The sequence below is a fragment of the Haplochromis burtoni genome, unplaced genomic scaffold (genome assembly GCF_018398535.1).
Source record: "Haplochromis burtoni strain Fernald_Lab_line unplaced genomic scaffold, NCSU_Asbu1 Contig_257, whole genome shotgun sequence".
NCBI classification, from domain to species: domain Eukaryota; kingdom Metazoa; phylum Chordata; class Actinopteri; order Cichliformes; family Cichlidae; genus Haplochromis; species Haplochromis burtoni.
The window spans coordinates 207805-225370 of NW_024582618.1; the positions used below are offsets into that span (position 1 = coordinate 207805).

The following is a 17566-nucleotide window of genomic DNA, read 5'->3' on the forward strand; positions in this document are numbered from 1 at the left end:
TAACAAGGAATCAAAAAAGGTGGTTATAATGGGTTTCAATTGGCCAAAAATGGCCACGCTAGAGTCAAGAGGAACAATTTGGTGTATAGTGAATATTATTGACATTATTAAGGAGCTGATGTTGAAAATTAAAAAATCTGAAAAAAATACCCACCTTTGGGAAGTTTCATTCCATTTGCACTAACAGAACAAATGATTTTTACAGTTATATGGCTTAAGTATTAAACTTCCTCTTTGTGCTTTTCTCATTTTAAGACATAATGACTAACTTTTAAAGAGACTCAGTCGATTACTAAGATTACTAATGTATAAATAAAACACTTTTTGAACAATGGAAAATGCAACAGAAAGCTAATTATTTACAAATCCCTCAAATCTTATTTAACTGGAAACAGCACAAAAGACAGACAAATGGATTTGCTAAATATGGGACGAATAAAATGTTTCTTGTCTCGTTTTGTTTTATGAACAATCTCATTTTAAAATATCAACAGACAAGTGTCTACTCTAAACGCAGGAGTCCCTCAGGGGCTGAAACTGACAACGATTCAGATGAGCGGGAGGAAATCTTCAAACACTTTGTGACGTTACATTTAAACTGTTGAAATAGTCACCACCTTTTGACAAGTCAAAATGTGGAGGTAACGGTTGTTGTTTGAAAACAAAGTGCCACGGCTGCTGTACTTGTGAAATCGCACTTCAGAATCACTTTTAGCAACAAGGAAGGAAATTATTTCTGTGGTGAGTATAGGGATGCTGAAAAGATGGTGCAGAAAACTGAATCTGATCAGATGGAGAAAAAAATATGTGGGAGAGTGTATTGGTATAAAATGAAAAGTCTGGCACACAGATATAAGAATGTCATGGATTACACCCGTGTCCACTAAACAGGATGTTGTTTTATCCAGAGTTTTATCACAAGATGGCAGATCAATTTGTTTTGCCAACTCATCTAAACAAGCCGTTTTGTAGATGGTATAACTAACGTGGCAGTTTATCTTAAAACAGCAACTGTAATCTGCACATTTAGACTTTATTCTCAAAATGATCACCAATATTTTTCTTTCTAAGTCTGTGAACCCCTGCCCTCTTTTATCAGAGACAAGACAGAAAGTGCACTCATATCTGAAAAATAATCTACAAGAGAGGCTCTCAAACAATAGATATATGTATATTTTATGTAAGTTTCTGCAGTTCCTCTATGTCCCACTTGAAGCTAGCATAAAAACGAGTCAGCCCCCATAGACCTCATATGAAAAAAGGAAACGTTACAGTATTTAAAAGCATTATTACAACCTACAACCAAGAGAAAGCAACAACTTCAATGCTGAGGCTTAAAATGCAGCCACTGTGACACTGTACACTGAACAAAGCAATGCCATGCATTTCTGTTCCCTTCCCCAAACAATGATGATAAAAGCCCAACCATGATCGCAAGATAATTCCTAAAAAGGAACACACTTCAACACTCAACGGGAAAGCAGGATGCTTTGCAAAACATATAAGAAAACAATTCCCACTAACGATGGAAGCAACAAAATTGCTTCACTGCTTGACCGAGTCACACTCATAATTAACACCGATTTAAACCGGCTACAAACGGACACTCTAAACGGTTCAAAGCATCCGAAACACTTGACTTTGTCTTTCCTGTTTTGTCTCTAAGTGTTTTTATGAATCTATGGGAAACACTTTGCTATCTCTTTATTGTGAAAAGATAACTGACACGGAACCAAAGTTTTATCGTTTCTCGCACGCGCGCTCGCTCTTAAATGTAAAACTACTTCTCTTCAAGTAGCAACAGAAGACGATGAGCTAGCTTAATGGCGATTAACCACTAAAATTAATTTAACCAAAGAAATTCTCAATATCTTGAAACTGAAATAAAGCATTAAATTCGTGTAATGTAAGTGGCTGTGCGTACCTTATAGTACGGTCAGAACTCCCCCAGCCGCTGCCGACTACTCCACGATCCTCACCGTTTAATTGATCGCACGGTAGCTGGAAGGAACCAAACGCCCTCTCGGAGCGAGGGGGGGCTAATTTGCATGGAAGCACACAGTCTGTTAAAAACCCGTCTGTTAAAAGTCTGTTTCTTGTCTATGCCTTGTTGAAACGGGTCATTCATTGTGAAACAGAGTTTATCAATGCCATAGATATCTAATCTTATAAACCAAAGGACTCACATCACCCCACAAAAAAAGTAGTGACACCTGTAGCGACCAGGCATAAAAATCACCCAGCAATAATAACAATAGTAATAATGATTCCATAGCGACAACTGCTTTTGTTTAGTTAGCGTCAGATCCATCAGGGTTGCCAGGTCTCATGTTTCTGCCATGTGACGGGCTGAAGAAAACTAACAAAGCAAGTGTGAGAGGCCTCAAAACACAACTTTTGTAAATAATAATAGCAAGTCCACACCACTTTCCCCTCCACTGAACACTACTAAGTTTGAACGTCAGGCACAGATTATTATCCATGATCTATCAACTCTGATTCTATCAGTATAAACGCTCAACTGAATACATGCAAATTCTAATGACAGTTAAAAGTGGTGTCTTTAGGGCATGACAAGTAACCATGTTGATCTGTCTATCTAAAAGATGGATCAGTTTTAGGTGACATTCATGCCACTTAAAACCCCCAACGTAAACTGGATGTAGTTAATCTAGTTTCTAGTTTCATGGCAATCTGACTGTAAGATATTATCTGTGAGACTCAAAATGTTTAACAGGAACTGAAGTTTTGTTTGTCGCTTACAGCTATTTCTAAGAATCTTTCCTTTATTTTTTAGTTTTCATGTATATGGGGCTTAAAGCATGCCAGCTTTCATGTCTCATTGACTCGCTACCTAGAAAAAGATCAGGTTACAATCATTCATCTGCTGGAACAGAATAAAGTGAATGTGAGTTTACAAGGAGTGGACTGAGGCCAGTGTTGGTGCTTTCTGTGTTCAGCTTTGACATGACTTCAAATATCTGTCACATTATTTAACCCAAAGTCCAGGAGTGTCATAATAAATGTGTCATAATAAACATATTATGACACATGAACGTCAGTCAAGATTTGAGCTGATATTACAAATATGTGACGCTAAAAATGGATCACTGTGTTTCTTGGACTTTTCTATTGGTCTGAGTGCTGTCAGACAAATCTTTCAACTCTTTAACTCTGGAAAGCTGAAGAAAAAGAAGTAACCCTACTGAGCTGTTTGTGCCACGTCTCAGACATCCTCATAGAACAAGATGACTGAGTTTCCATACGAAGTTGGCGAGGGTGGTCTCTATGCAGCTACCCTCGGGAAAACCCAGAAACCACATCTTTATAGATATATACTGAGGCGTCAAAACTCGTCATTAAGGGTACGGGGGTCGTCTTTATGTGTAAAAGTATACTGTCAAAAAGAATATGCTAGTTCTAGTCAATAACGACCACTGATCACTCTCAAGTGGTTAACAGGCCTTGTTAATTTAAAACACGTGGTATATTTAAGCTTCAATGTACGCTGTTCAGCCCGTGTGTATTAGAGAAAAACCAAAAAATTCAAACTTGTGTAACCAGTTGTTGCTTTTCAAGAATGTATTCTGTTTCCAGCCTGAAAAAAAGAACAGTTTGAAGAAATCAGTAAAAGTTCACCATGACATCCACACGCATTATAGTGGCAAATAACCTCACCACAAACGTCACAGGCGAGAGATCGCACGGCTCTGCCTTCGCCTATACCACATACATTGTTTCCTTTACTTTAACTTCTTAAGCACCACGCCCCCAGGTACGGGGGCGAAAGGGAGATCGCATTGGTGCTTAACAAGAAATATTGAAGCAATGGAATATTGCTTCACCGTCGCAAGAGCTGACTTTTCAGTCCTATGAAACAAAGTGAAGTGAGAGTTGGCGCTTTGTTCATAGAAATACCAATGCATCTCAATAAATAAATTTTCATATATTTCCTTTGTTCGGAACATGTTATATAATAAATAAATGTTATATAATACTTTTGTCTTCATTTCGGCTTATGACTATTCTACAAAAGGAGTATTAGGAAGAATTAAGATTAAGAAAACACATTAAGATACATTAAGAAAACAAATAGAATTGATTTAGAGAATAAAGTCAAAAGGAGGTAACGGTTGTTGTTTCAAGACAAAGTGCCACGGCTGCTATACTCTCAGAGTTTGTGAAATCGTATTTCAGAATCACTTTTGTAACAAGGAAGGAAATGATTTCTGTGGTGATAAGTATAGGGATGCTGAAAAGATGGTGCAGAAAGCTGCGTCTGATCAGACGGAAAAAGCACATAAACCTGGGAGAGTGTATTTGTATAAAATGAAAAGGCTTTATTCTAAAAACGATCAACAAAAGTCTTCTTTCTAAATGTGGCCCTAACACTCTGTCAGACTGTTCTCAGAGAGCTGTGCTGAAGCATATTCACAGGATATTGAAAGGAAGGGAAAACCGTGTTAGGAAAAGGGAAAATCACAGCCCCGAGAGGAATCTCAGGAACCTGAGAGCACTTCACAAGGAGTGGACTGAGGCCAGTGTTGGTGCTTGGAGAACCACCATGCGCAGACGTTGCTACAACTGTCACTTTACAATATGAGCACGCACTTGAAGCAGAGACATCAGAAGTGTTTTATCTGATGTAAGAAAAATAAAAGAAGTGTTTGCCCAGTGGTCAAAAGGAAATCCAGGTCTTAAAGTCTGGAGTCATATTAAGTCCAGTCTGTGGGGATTTTAGGTGCCGTGTGATCAACTGATGCTGGTCACAATTGGTCTGTTGTGTTTTATCGAGTCCAAAGTCAACACCATTTCAGAGCACTTCATAGGAAATAAACGAATAAATTTTTTATGGAGATTTCCTTTTACAGCGGGACTTTGCACTGGCCCACAGTGCCAAAAATGACAACCATGTTCTCATCTTTCCAGTGGTCATAACCAGCCAACTCCCATGAGCTCCAGCCAAGTACTGAGTGCATGAATTAACATGTTTTGTTATGTTTGACATTTCTATATGGAAATTGGTTTTGATTGGTCTTAGGAAACAATATTTTGAGGTACTGGATATCTGATTTCCATGCGCCACAACGCTGGTCTAGAAAACAATATTTTTGTTTGCTACAGGAAACATCAGATCTTAATCTAGTTTCCTAACATAAAATTAAATTTAAGCTTGCTCACAAAAAACAAAAACCCTTCCTCATGTTTGCCGTCACTTTTTTGAAGACCACACTTGTTTCTTAAATGCTGTAACGCATTGCCGTTTCTCTCCAGTCATCCTAGCTGTCAAATGCTTGGAACACCATCAGTAAAAAACAAATACAAAACTAGACAAAAAACTGGTTTCAGGTTTAAGGGCAGCGAGTGACATTTGTTCACACACAGGTGAAAGAATGCTTATTGACCACACACATTCATTCAATTAGTACCAGAGAAATGACTCAGACACAGGAAATCAACAAGCAAAAGATCAAAGACGTTGATATTATCAAAATAGATTTTATTCTAGACCTTGAGATCTGAGTGATATTACAACAGTCTGATCAGGAGGCTGCAGACTGCAGCCATGTGAGTGAGAGAGAAAGAGAGTACAAGGGAAAAGACGAAAAAAAACCCCAACAAATCTTAAAATCAGTATTTACACGTTGTGTTATAATACATCGACAATTAAATCCAGATTTTTCTTTTTGTTGTTCCTTTTGAGTATACAGCTACAAATAAATCAAAATTACAAAAGTTTTGATCAGTACAAAACCTTCAAGGGCTCTCCAACTTAGCAAAGATAGAATTAGTACTTTTGGAAGGAACAAAAATTAAAAAATAAAATCGCGAACACACTTGAATGCAGCGTAAAAAGCTTATCGTCTAAAAACAAACCATTATAAAATACCATTCCACCGTCATAGACATCATTTGAAATAGTGTCCTTGTGATTTACTCCAAGTACTGCTGACTGTATTAAAGCAAACTTCAGCATAGTTCAGCTTCAGTATTTTAAAAAAAAAAAAAAAAAAAAAAGACAAGTAACATGCTGAACAAAACCTCCGAATTATCCAGCGACGTGTGTGCACATATCTAGCCGAGGGTGTTGTTATGGCTACGAGATGAGACCGGGAATGCCATGAAGTTAGTTTATCTCAACGTTGAAGTGTCCTACGAGTCAGACAAGACACCGCTGACCTTATTTTTCCAACTGAACGCGTTCTAAATCATTTGAGCCGTCCTCTGGGACTTCTTAAATCAGATGTGCCTGAGACAGTTTCTCCATTTGCACCTAAAGTGCAGGTTAAAAAAATAATAATAATCAAAAAATCTACCATTTTGTCTTTTTCTTTTAAATTTAGTTATAACTGTTTAATGATGTTTTATAAATAAAAACCATTCCTCGTGGTCACAACTATCAGTGATGCACAAGAACATCACGTACTGTATTTCATGAATCTTGAAAAGGTTACTTTAAAATCCACCCATAACGTAGGAGTGGCATACACACACAAAAAACCCCTGTAGTAGCATAGATATATATTCATAAATGTATTTATATATATTATATGCAGATACCATGTTACAACAAGTCCTATGCTGAGAGTCTGCATTTTAACAACACAGACTTGCCTCAAAAACGAGCCAGACGAGACACTGCTAACCTTATTTTTCCTACTGAACGCGCTCTAAGTCATTTGAGCTAACAACACGTTACGAGTCCTATGCTGAGTCTGCTTTTCAAAAGCAGACTTGACTCAAAATGCCAACTCTGAACACTGCACACAAAAGCACCGTCTATCCGTGCATAGGCCTGAACACAGCCTGTCTCCAGAGTGTGTGTGTGTGTGTGTGTGTGTGTGTGTGTGTGTGTGTGTGTGTGTGTGTGTGTGTGTTAATGCTGGTCAACTACTACCTGACAACAGCAGGAAACAATACTCCAGATCATCTTGGTCTAATTGTTTCCGGTATCGAGAAGCAATTAGTCCAACAAAGCTGCATTATGAAAAACAATGGACAGCAACAAGCCATTAACTGAGAAAACAAGTGCAATTAGGACTATTAATTGTACAAATCCGATGAAGTAATGGGCTGGTTTTCCCGTCTCTGTCACCAAGTGATATCTGCACCGACAGATCAAGGACGAGGTGAGTTTCAAAGACGTGAACCTGAAGCTGACCGCTCTTCAACAGCACTGCTGTCATCAGTGTTAAAAGCTACACAGATCATTTTTCAGCCAGGAGATTTTGAATTCTTCAGGGCACCAACACAACCTGATGAACTGTGATTACCTGAAAACCATTTCTGAGGATAAAGGTTGCAAACAAAGGACAGTTTAACCTTTGATTAACTGCTTCATATTTAGTTTTTTTGTTTGTTTTTTTTAAATGGCAAAAAATGGAACAAACCTACTGGATAAAAATAGAGTTGACAAAACTATACACCTGCATTTTTGAACCTCAAAGACTGCAGTAAATGAATTTATCTCCAAATGAACAACTCTGAACATCCACTTTTTAAAAGACAAACATCTTTTTTCTTTAAAAACAAAAAAACATCTCCCATCTCCTCTCTCCCATCTCACATGTAATTTACAGAGACCAATAAAGTCCAAACTCAACACAACAATGTCCACAGGACACTAAATGCTGACATATGCAATATGCACACACCAGAGAACAAAAGTCTTTACAAGTCGGATACAAAGGACAAAAAGAGCGAAATCAAGAGGAATCCTGGTGTTTTGGTTTGCTTGTGGTGACACATTTATACTGTGTGATAACAAAGAAATGTTTAACTCCTGCAGGTCTGAGGAGCAAAGACTGATGTCCATGCAGACCTGGCATATCTGATGCATTTGCATATAAACTGTTTGTTGCCATGGTGTGGTCCTTGGGTCTATGTCTGATGGAGGGCTCCAGTTGGCTGTAACAGCGGGCCATGGCATCTGTGGGACTACAGCAGTGTGGCGGACAGGCAGGGACAGTCATTTTGGCTATGTACACATTCGTAGTCGGTCCATGGCTCCCCCCGATGAGTGTCATTTTCTCAGGTCTAGTACGCATACCTGTCAAACAGGAAGGCATATGTGGTTAGACAAAACGTCACCCAGTTTCAGTTTCTGCCGTAGTCAGAAGCTGTGTGAACGCTTCAAGGTGTACAAATATTTTCCAATCAGAACCCAAAAAGAGCAGAGGGCCATACTTCCCCTGTGGCATGTTTAGACAACTGTGTTGTCCCCTCACCCCCTCTCCCAAAAAAAGTGCATGTTTCAATTCGAATCACCTCAGTAAGACCATGTGAAAATTAAAACAAATCATCCTAGGTGAACTTAACACCTTTGTTCCCCTTTTGTTAACACAGAAAAACGCACCACACAAAAATACTGCAAAAGGACGGTCGCCTTATATACATAGAGTATAAACTCAAAATGCACATTTCACTTAAAAATTAAGATGTGAAAATGTGAACAAATCAACTTGTTAGAGATATTCTTCTCCTGTTGAAAACCCCCCCCCAAAAGAAATAATTAAGTCTTCTCATCAGATATTGATGCTTCTTTCCTGTGTGACAGAAAATAGGAGACAGATGTTTGTTTGTTTTTTAAGTTAATTCCCAATAAAACTGTTCTATCACTAATTACATTGCTGTCTGTATTATTGCTGAAGTCCTAAATGATCACCTTTAAAGTGTTTTTGTGCTAATAACATCATGTACAGTCAGACAGGCATGGAGAACAGCACTGACTGGGAGGCTTTGAACAGATCACATAGTTCAATTCAGCATATGAGACTTTAAGAACGCACAAGCATCTACTTAAAATCTATTGAATTTATCATCTGTCATATTATTATGTACAATTCCACTGTACTTTGTTCATCTTCCTTAAATAAACAGGCAGTTTGCCAATCTGTTATTTACTCATTTTGATATTAAATATTGTGCTTAAAACATGAGTAGAAAGTGATATTTTTGACTGTAAAAACCACAAGCTTGTTTAACTAATCATTTTCATAACTTGAAATGCAAATAGAAATTGTACGTTTTAAAAAAAATATGCACAAGTTTTGCAAACAACAAAGTTATATGGTACTATTTACCTAAAATGCAGCCAAGGCTCAGACTTTTTTTTATATAACCATTTCAAACTATTTACAGAACAATCAGGTGTTCTGCATCAAAGAAGAAGACACAAATTATTTATGCAACTCTAAAAAATAGTTTGTGTCCACTATGACACAGATGAGAACAGCACAGGGATAAACCTGCAGGTCTGACAGCAGGCGTGTCACTCAGTGTTTACACTGCAATCTGCCTTTGGTGGCTTTTTTGCAGCAACTGTGACGTTAACTAGTAGAACTGACACACAAAACAAAACAACGACTACACCACACTAACTACACAAGACAACACACTAACTTGAGACTCCAAACACGGCAAACGTCACAAACCTCTCACGTAGCAAAACTCCCGCTCTCTCTTTCGCTCACTCTCTCTCTCTCACTGCTAAAACTTCCCCCTCTTCCCAAACAACCAAATGCCACATGTTGCCATATCATTTTTTGATTGTTCCACACGGTACATTTTTCCACCAATAGGGAAGGAGTGTTTTTTATTTTTTCACTCACAATCAAAGCGTGTTTGCTAGCGCTCTCCTTAGAAAACGCTGTTTTTACCGTTTCTTCCCGGAGTAAACGACAGTTTTATTCAGAAAAAACAAAACAAAAAAAACATCGGTTTTACGTGGCCTATCAACACAATTTAAAACCTGGTACATAGTTTGAAATCCGCACGTTCGACCCAAGTTGAAATGGAGACTCTGGGCCCGTCAACCCCAGAGGGTTAATCAGAAAGCCTAAGTTGGCTAGTTATGTATCGGGCTAATGTTTAAAGCTTTCACTTGAGTAAATTAACTCATATTACTGCTATGTAATGTTAGCTAAGTTCACAGCATATTCCATAATAGCGCTGCCATACTGCATCACACTCAGTGCGTTTCAATCATTTCTCCAGCGAGTTTGACAGCAAAATAATAATCATAATTAAAAAAAAAAAATAGAGTGTGTAACGTATGCATACTGGAAAATTATTTACTAGCACTCACCTATCATGCGACTGGAGAGCGCAAACTCCGCCATTTGTTCCATCAAACACTCATTAAAACAGCAGCCTACAGGTATGTTAGCGCACTCATGCCCGACTGTTCGAGGGAGGGGCGGGGCCACACGTTGAAAGAGACGGAGGCGCAAGGCAGCCCAGACCGCGAAATTTTGCTTTTACATTTTGCGACTCATTTTATTTCTCTGTCTGATAAGAAAACTATTCAACCAGATAGTTATTTGTGGTGAATGAAATACAGTTACACTTTCAAGCACCACATCTAAAATTCAAGCACTTTTCAAACCTTGAAAAGACAACATTAAAATTCAAGCATTTTCAAGGATTTCAAGCACCCATACGAACCCTGTGTGATACTGTGGAAACTGAACGCACTGCAGTGTGAAGAAGACTAGTGGGCATTTCAGCATAATAAACATATAGTTTAGCGCACCAACAGTCCAACTTAAGACCCTTTCTGTTTGACTCTTTCTCATATGTACAGTAAGCTTATTTTAACTTGCACCACTTTTTCCTTTGTCTTTATGATAATCAGTGTATGTACGCAAACAGACCAATGGCAGGAACTCGTTCCACGTGACGCTACTCAGCCAGTCATATCCTTAATTCAGAGCATGTGTGAAAGACAGGATGTATAATTCTGAAGAAGTAGGTTGCGGAAAAGGAGGGTTGAAGCTGAGATGGCTTAAATCTGAAATCTATAGATTTCAGGCCATTTTCTAAAACATATAGAATCAACATTTCAAACAAACAAGTTCCTCAGTTTAGAAACCTCCACAGCACTCTACATCAGTCTTCTTCACACACAGCAAAATCATCTCTACAACAAAATGTCAGTTGCCCTTTACAAAAAAGTCCACAAATGAGCACACGATCAACCAAAGTGATAAAAATCAGCAGCATTGCAGCCTGTTTCAACAAAGCACAAAATGCCTTTCACACTTCAAAAGCATTGCTTCACTTAACCTAACCGCTTTTGTTTGTCACACTTTAAATCGGTTTGTGGTGACAGATCAACACAAATTTTAGGTAGCGTATGGAAATTGTGTTTCGTAGAAAATATGGCAACTTGTTTCAGCTTAAAAATAAAGTTTGAGAGTCACAGGACGAGCCGCTAAGCAGTTTGTGTCATTGTTCTACTGTTTTGGCTGATAACGGTGTAGCATCCCTGACTGAATGATGGTCTCTTATACTGATGCTTCACAGAGGTTTTATTGGAAAAAATTTTATTGAAATATTCAGTGAAGACACCGTAAGAGCTAGGAGCAAAACAAAACCAACAATATAACTACCATAACATCAAAATATCAAGGAAATAAATTTCTCCTGCTCACATATAGCATACAAATCAAATTTACATCACTCAATTCACTATATCACCTCACTAACTTACAACTACACATAAACTCTATTAAACGACATTGTGATTGCACATAACTTATTCCATTAAAGGAAACATTAATAAACCTTGTGCCACTGTCAGCCAGGTACTAACTGGCACAGGAAATGTACATATTTTTCACTTTAAGGTAGGGCTGCTCAATTAATCGAATTTTAATCTCGATTGCGATCTGGGCTTTCAACGATCATTAAAAATGACTGAGCCGATTATTAGCCCCTCCCTCGTGCTTTACTCTCGCGCTGCTCCGTGTGGCAAATCGAGCGCACCTCTCTGCATTTCGAACACGTGTCACAACAATTAAGAGGACCCGAGGGAAGCTCGGAAAGCTAAGCAGAAGTTATTTGGAGAGGAGAGTGACTGTCGTTGGTTGAAAAGAGAGGTAAAAAAAAAAAAACTTCAGTGGTGTGGAAACATTATGGGTTGGTGGAGTCAGACGTGGATCAAGTAGACACAGTGTGTAAACTTTGCTACAGTGTTGTAGCTGCACCACAGAGCAACACTGCAACGTTCACTAAACATAGATGTTTACATTTTTCATTTATTTTTTATATTGCAAACATCTGCACTGTTATCAGTATTTGCACACTATTTTATAATATTTTATGACAATCTTTAAAGTCATTGTTCAATACATTGTTATTGTTAAATAAATATCGTCAAATAATCGAGATCTCAATTTCAGTGAAAATAATCGTGATTATCATTTTTGCCATAATCGAGCAGCCCTACTTTAAGGCACACTATTTATCATATCCTAAAACAAACGTTACTAACAAGCCCTTTAACGGTTTTGCGCCAGTTTCCTGTTGCAAAATAAAAGCATGGATTTCAAAATAAAACCGAACTACCTTTCAAACTGCAAAATAGAAAAGGAACATTTTTAAGTCTTTCTCAGGAGTGGTCCAAGATAGGTACATATAGAGGACACATACTCTATATAGGAAGGTCCAGTCCGGGATGTTATGTTATAAACATACTATACAGTACCTTGCTAGAGCAGTGTAACTTTGTGCCACAATGAACAATAGAATGCATAAGTTGAGCATTTCAACTTGAGGGGTACTTTGAAATAATACAAAAATACAAACCGTTCAAATTTCCTTTCCCTTTTTTTGGCTTTGTGCCCCAAAAAACAGGAAACATATCTACACTGTTCCTCATTTTCTCCTACTGCTTAGCACGTAGCTGCTTACTAGTCGAATGTTTCCATTCCCACTGCTGTGTCAGTTTGCAAGAGACAAATACTTCATAATGCAGAGGCATAATGTTTGAAAAGCACGAGACCTACAAGAACAACATTTTCAGTGTGCCTGGGGAAAGGTACACTACTAACAGAGCTCTGCTTCATACACAACAGAGCTTTTAGCTCACATAAAAGCCAGCACTCTAAGGCCAATTAACAATTCTGCTATCAATATCAGCCTATAATCCAATTAAATAATTCAGCAGTAGATGTACTCCAGCCTTTTCAATCCCCTCATAAGAAAGTCTATATGCAACTCTGCGCTTCCTTGTAACCTCTTATGGGACTTCTGCAGTTTCATTCAAATGCAGATAAAAACCTTTTAGAGTTTGGTTAAGAAGCATCTGTAAACAGACAGACTGCTATTTGATGCCATGATGACCATAAATCTTGCCCCGATCGAGCATTTTAAATGAAGCCTTTAGATTGAAGTGCTTTATTCATGGCTGCCAAAAGTGCTAACAAATCCAACAAATATGAAGAAAGTTCTGAATTCACCATTTATGAGAGGCTGTTAGCTGACAGCTCCTAGAATAATCAGCTCAGGTCATGGCTACAGTCAAACAGTCAATTTTGCTTAGGAAAGTTTCTAAGCGAGAGAAATGACCAAATACTTCTGCTACTGTAATACTAACAGCAGATGTACTTGTAGTAGACCCCTAGCCCATTCTATCAGAACAGCTTGGTAAGACCTATATTAAATGGGGCTGACACATTTCTATGGTCAGGAAGGTGGTGTGAAAGTTGTAGACACAGGCTAGAGCACATGTGGGTGGATACTACTGGGAGTGATGAAGCTCTCAGGCAGCAAAACTCACCGATCCATCAGATGCGCTGGCTCCTACTTTGTCCCCTGTTGCATTCCAGCACACTTCAAAGATCCCACCTGTCCCTCGGTAGCTGTGGACTAAAGCACCCGTCTGGAGAGACACACACAGATTCATCAATAACAGGCAACATCTTTAGAATATTGTGGTTCAGCATGTATTACCAGATCAGCTTTTAATTTGAAGGTAGCATCACAGACCTGAGTGTTCCAGATATGGACACACTTGTCAAAGGAGCCGCTGGCCAGGTGCCTGCCATCTGGGCTGAAGGCCACGCTGTAGACTGGCTCCTGGTGGCGGGTCAGAGTGTGGATGCACACGCCCCGCTCCACGTCCCACAGGCGCACTGTTGAGTCAAACGACGCACTGCAGAGAGAGGGGAACGAGAGAGGATGCAAAGGGTCATGTGTTAAGAACCATGTGCCAGATATAAAATACACTGTGTCAGTGGCATGACTGCTACTTAAACCGGAAACTGAAACCCACCCCTAAATAAATCTAAAAATCCAGTCCAGAGAGTAATTGATGGGAAGCAAACATGGCAGAGCTGCATTATCCCAGACGCAGAAATGAAGATGAATTTTTTTAGGCTGCTCGATGTTACCAATAACAAACCAATAACTCATTCTCAGCTTTAATTATTTACAATGATTCTTTATTCAGAAGGCGGCACGGTGGTTAGCACTGTTGCCTCACAGCAAGAAGGAAGCGAATGGATGGATGGATGATTCTTTATTCAGTTAAACATGCAGTTAATGAACTCTGAATTCAGAGAAAATACAAGGAAAAACACAGCCAACTCTTATTTGCATTGTGTAGTGAACCATGTCCAAATCCTGAGCACATCCAACTGAAAGCAAACATTTTTCTCTGGACTGTTCTTTCAAAGGGATACATCAGATCTCAGACAAACAAACAAGCATTTAACTCTCATGCCATAGTTACGTTTAACTGAAAAACTCCCAAAATGTTAGTATTAAAAAGGCCATTTACTATAAACAATCTGTTTATATCTGTGACTGTTTTCTAAAGGTGTTCCACCAACAACAATTTACATACCATTAACATTCCCTTATAAATAGAAATCCCCTTTGACACATGACATAGAGAGAAAAAAAGATGAAAAACTAGGAACACGTTTCATTCGATTCTTACCTGGCCAGCATGAGGCTGGCGTTGGGATTGTTGGTCCCAGGGCCTGTGGGGCTCCACTTGATGGTGTAGATTTCTTTACTGTGGGCCTGGAGGTCATGGACACACAAATCCTGCTTCATACTCCAGATCTATATGAGAGAAAATCAAGGCAACATTTAAAAGCTATTAATTTGACTTGTAATGTACGCTTGGGATGTAGGGCTGCTCGATTATGGCAAAAATGATAATCACGATTATTTTCACTGAAATTGAGATCTCAATTATTTGACGATATTTATTTAAGCCTTTAAGATCTACCATAGAACCAAGTCCACCAGAGCTTATATATATATATTTTTTTTTACATGTTGTAGTGCCATTTGTGGGAGCATTTCAAGTTTCTATACATCAATACAACTGTTATAGCCCATATTTTAAAAATATGTATGTATTAAGTCCATAGTAACTACATTAATTGCAAAAAAGTGCAATAAACTACAAAAAAAATTGAAAATCGTTTTTGTTTTTACATATATTTCTACTTGGAGAAATTTAAGAGGTTTATCCCTCAAAACTTTAAATACAAAAAAGTTGCAAAAAATAGTTTACAACAACAGGAAATTTATTTTGAGTGTCTTCATAGTTTTATTTTGGAGATACAGCAATTTTTATATACTGCAGGAAAAACAAAAACAATCCTATGATGCAAATTTGCAAAGAAAACAGCAGGTGCATCAAAATAAAATATTTCCAGCAGTGCAATTCGAGTTCTAAGCATCCCAGAAACTATTCAGAAAAGTCAAACATGACTTATGAAAACACCAGTATAGGCTTTTAAGGCCTACAAGTAAAAAACTACATTTTCCGCGAAAATGACGTCACTTCCGGTTTCGGGCAGGAAATGCGATAGTTCGTGTTGACGTCTTTTTCAATGTGGGAAGTGTTACGAACAGCTGATCGGATCGGCAAAGCCTGTTTCTGGAATATTATGTTTTTGTTCCTGCAAGCGCTTTTTATGCAATTTTTGCAAAGCTATATGTGGAAGGAAACCGTGACCGAGGACAAGCTGATGGCATAAGATGTAAGTACAACTCCTCCGGTTTCATATGCAAAAAAATTTATTGTGCTAGCTTACGCGGTTCAGGTTCTACAGGGATTTAAAAATAGTTACACAAAACAGAGCATGCTGCTCTGACCGGCTTTAAAAGGTTAACAATAACAATGTATTGAATAATGACTTTAAAAAATAATATAAAATAGTGTGCAAATACTGATAACAGTGCAAATGTTTGCAATATAAGAAATAAATGAAAAATGTAAACATCTATGTTTAGTGAACTTTGCAGTGTTGCTCTGTGTTGTAATGTTTCCACACCACTGAAGTTTTTTTTACCTCTCTTTTCAACCAACGGCAGTCACTCTCCTCCCCAAATAACTTCTGATTAGCTTTCTGAGCTTCCTTCGGGTCCTCTTAATTGTTGTGACACGTGTTCGAAATGCAGAGAGGTCCGCTCGATTTGCCACACGGAGCAGCGCGAGAGTAAAGCACGAGGGAGGGGCTAATAATCGGCTCAGTCATTTTTAATGATCGTTGAAAGCCCAGATCGTAATCGTGATTAAAATTCGATTAATTGAGCAGCCCTACTTAGGATACAGTGTTCCTATGAAGGCCCGGCTTGTTCTTTTCCGTTAGGCCTCATTGCGTTGAGTGAACCGACCTTTAGGGTCATGTCATCGGAGCAGGAGGCCAGCAAGCTGCCAGTAGGATCCCACTTTATGGCGTTCACTTCATTCTAGGGTGAGAAAGACGTGAGTGTAAACAAAAAGTCTGACTGGCGCACATGGCCACAGATAATACAATACACTACATGAGGATAACACTGGCTTATGACCAAACAAAAATCTCTTCTAAATTCAAGACTTTAAACAAATCGTTTCCAAGGTTAGGGTTTCATTTACTCCAGCTCACATTTTTATTTTCAAACTGGCCAAAAATGAGAAGGGTAAAAAAAACAGACTCTTTGCCATAACAATTTGCAGAACAATCGTGTTGACCTGCATAGTCCATATTTCTATGAAATAAATTAGTTAATAACCAGCCTATCAGGCTCATCAGCTTATGACAGAGACAAATGATAATGGCAGTGACACATAATGGTACGATAATTGTAGATATATTTTTTTTACCACTGACTGAATGCACTTTATGAGCACTATAACTTTTATAAGAAACCAAAAGGAGGGAGTGCCACCCTGATATTATGTAACACAGTAATGTTCCATCTAAATATAGTCAAACCTAATAATAGACATAAATTTAACTGAACCACTGTAAAGTGATCCCTCTCCTTTCATCTCAGACAGCTGTCACAAAGCTCCCTGCCAGTTTGCATTCACCTTTACTTTACTGCCATCTTGTGGCCGCAGTCTGCTATTGTCAATTGATCAGACCAATGTGCGGGTCAAGCGGACCTGGCTCTGCCTTTACTGCTCTGAGATCAGTCAGATCTGGGCTTTGTGTGGAAGCACAGCTAGTATTAGCAAGTAAACAAGCATCACCGAGTTGCCTCTTGCTAATCAGTGTGGCCAACGTGTGTGATGTAGAGAAAATGGAGAGTGAAAAGGTTGATACTAGCTGCTTTAGTACATTACCAAGGAAAGTTGTGACAATGATGTTTGACTGAATATAAGTTTAACCAACACTCCACCTTTATTTGTCATTAACATTTTAGATATTGAAAGTTAATCGTACTGTCAACGTTTTTCATTCTATTGATTTCTTGCTATTAACACATTTTATTACACTTTTTAAAAACATTTTTATTCATGCAGCAGCAATATTTGAAAAATTCTTATTTT

The 17566-nt window shown here is 38.3% G+C and overlaps 2 protein-coding genes across 9 annotated transcripts in view; both read right to left on the reverse strand.

Annotated features, from left to right (window-relative positions):
- Window positions 1–2157, reverse strand: part of b3gnt5b (UDP-GlcNAc:betaGal beta-1,3-N-acetylglucosaminyltransferase 5b) — a 13214-nt gene extending 11057 nt beyond the window's left edge. For both annotated transcript variants that reach the window (XM_005939056.3, XM_005939055.3), the window contains exon 1: window positions 1925–2157. The gene's annotated coding sequence lies outside the window, so the exon portion shown is untranslated. The remainder of the gene's footprint in view (window positions 1–1924) is intronic.
- Window positions 2158–6010: 3853 nt separating this feature from the next.
- tbl1xr1b (tbl1x receptor 1b) overlaps window positions 6011–17566 on the reverse strand; it is a 29039-nt gene continuing 17483 nt past the window's right edge. For 6 of the 7 annotated variants that reach the window (XM_014339019.2, XM_014339018.2, XM_042227362.1 and 3 more), the window contains 5 exons: window positions 16426–16500; window positions 14729–14856; window positions 13774–13939; window positions 13565–13666; window positions 6011–8050 (listed from right to left, as the gene is read on the reverse strand). In XM_014339019.2, the coding sequence (XP_014194505.1) occupies window positions 8024–8050; window positions 13565–13666; window positions 13774–13939; window positions 14729–14856; window positions 16426–16500 (498 nt within the window). In that variant the 3' untranslated portion in view covers window positions 6011–8023. Of the gene's footprint in view, window positions 8051–13564; window positions 13667–13773; window positions 13940–14724; window positions 14857–16425; window positions 16501–17566 lie in introns of those variants that run through there. The other variant, XM_014339020.2, reaches the window with a different exon arrangement.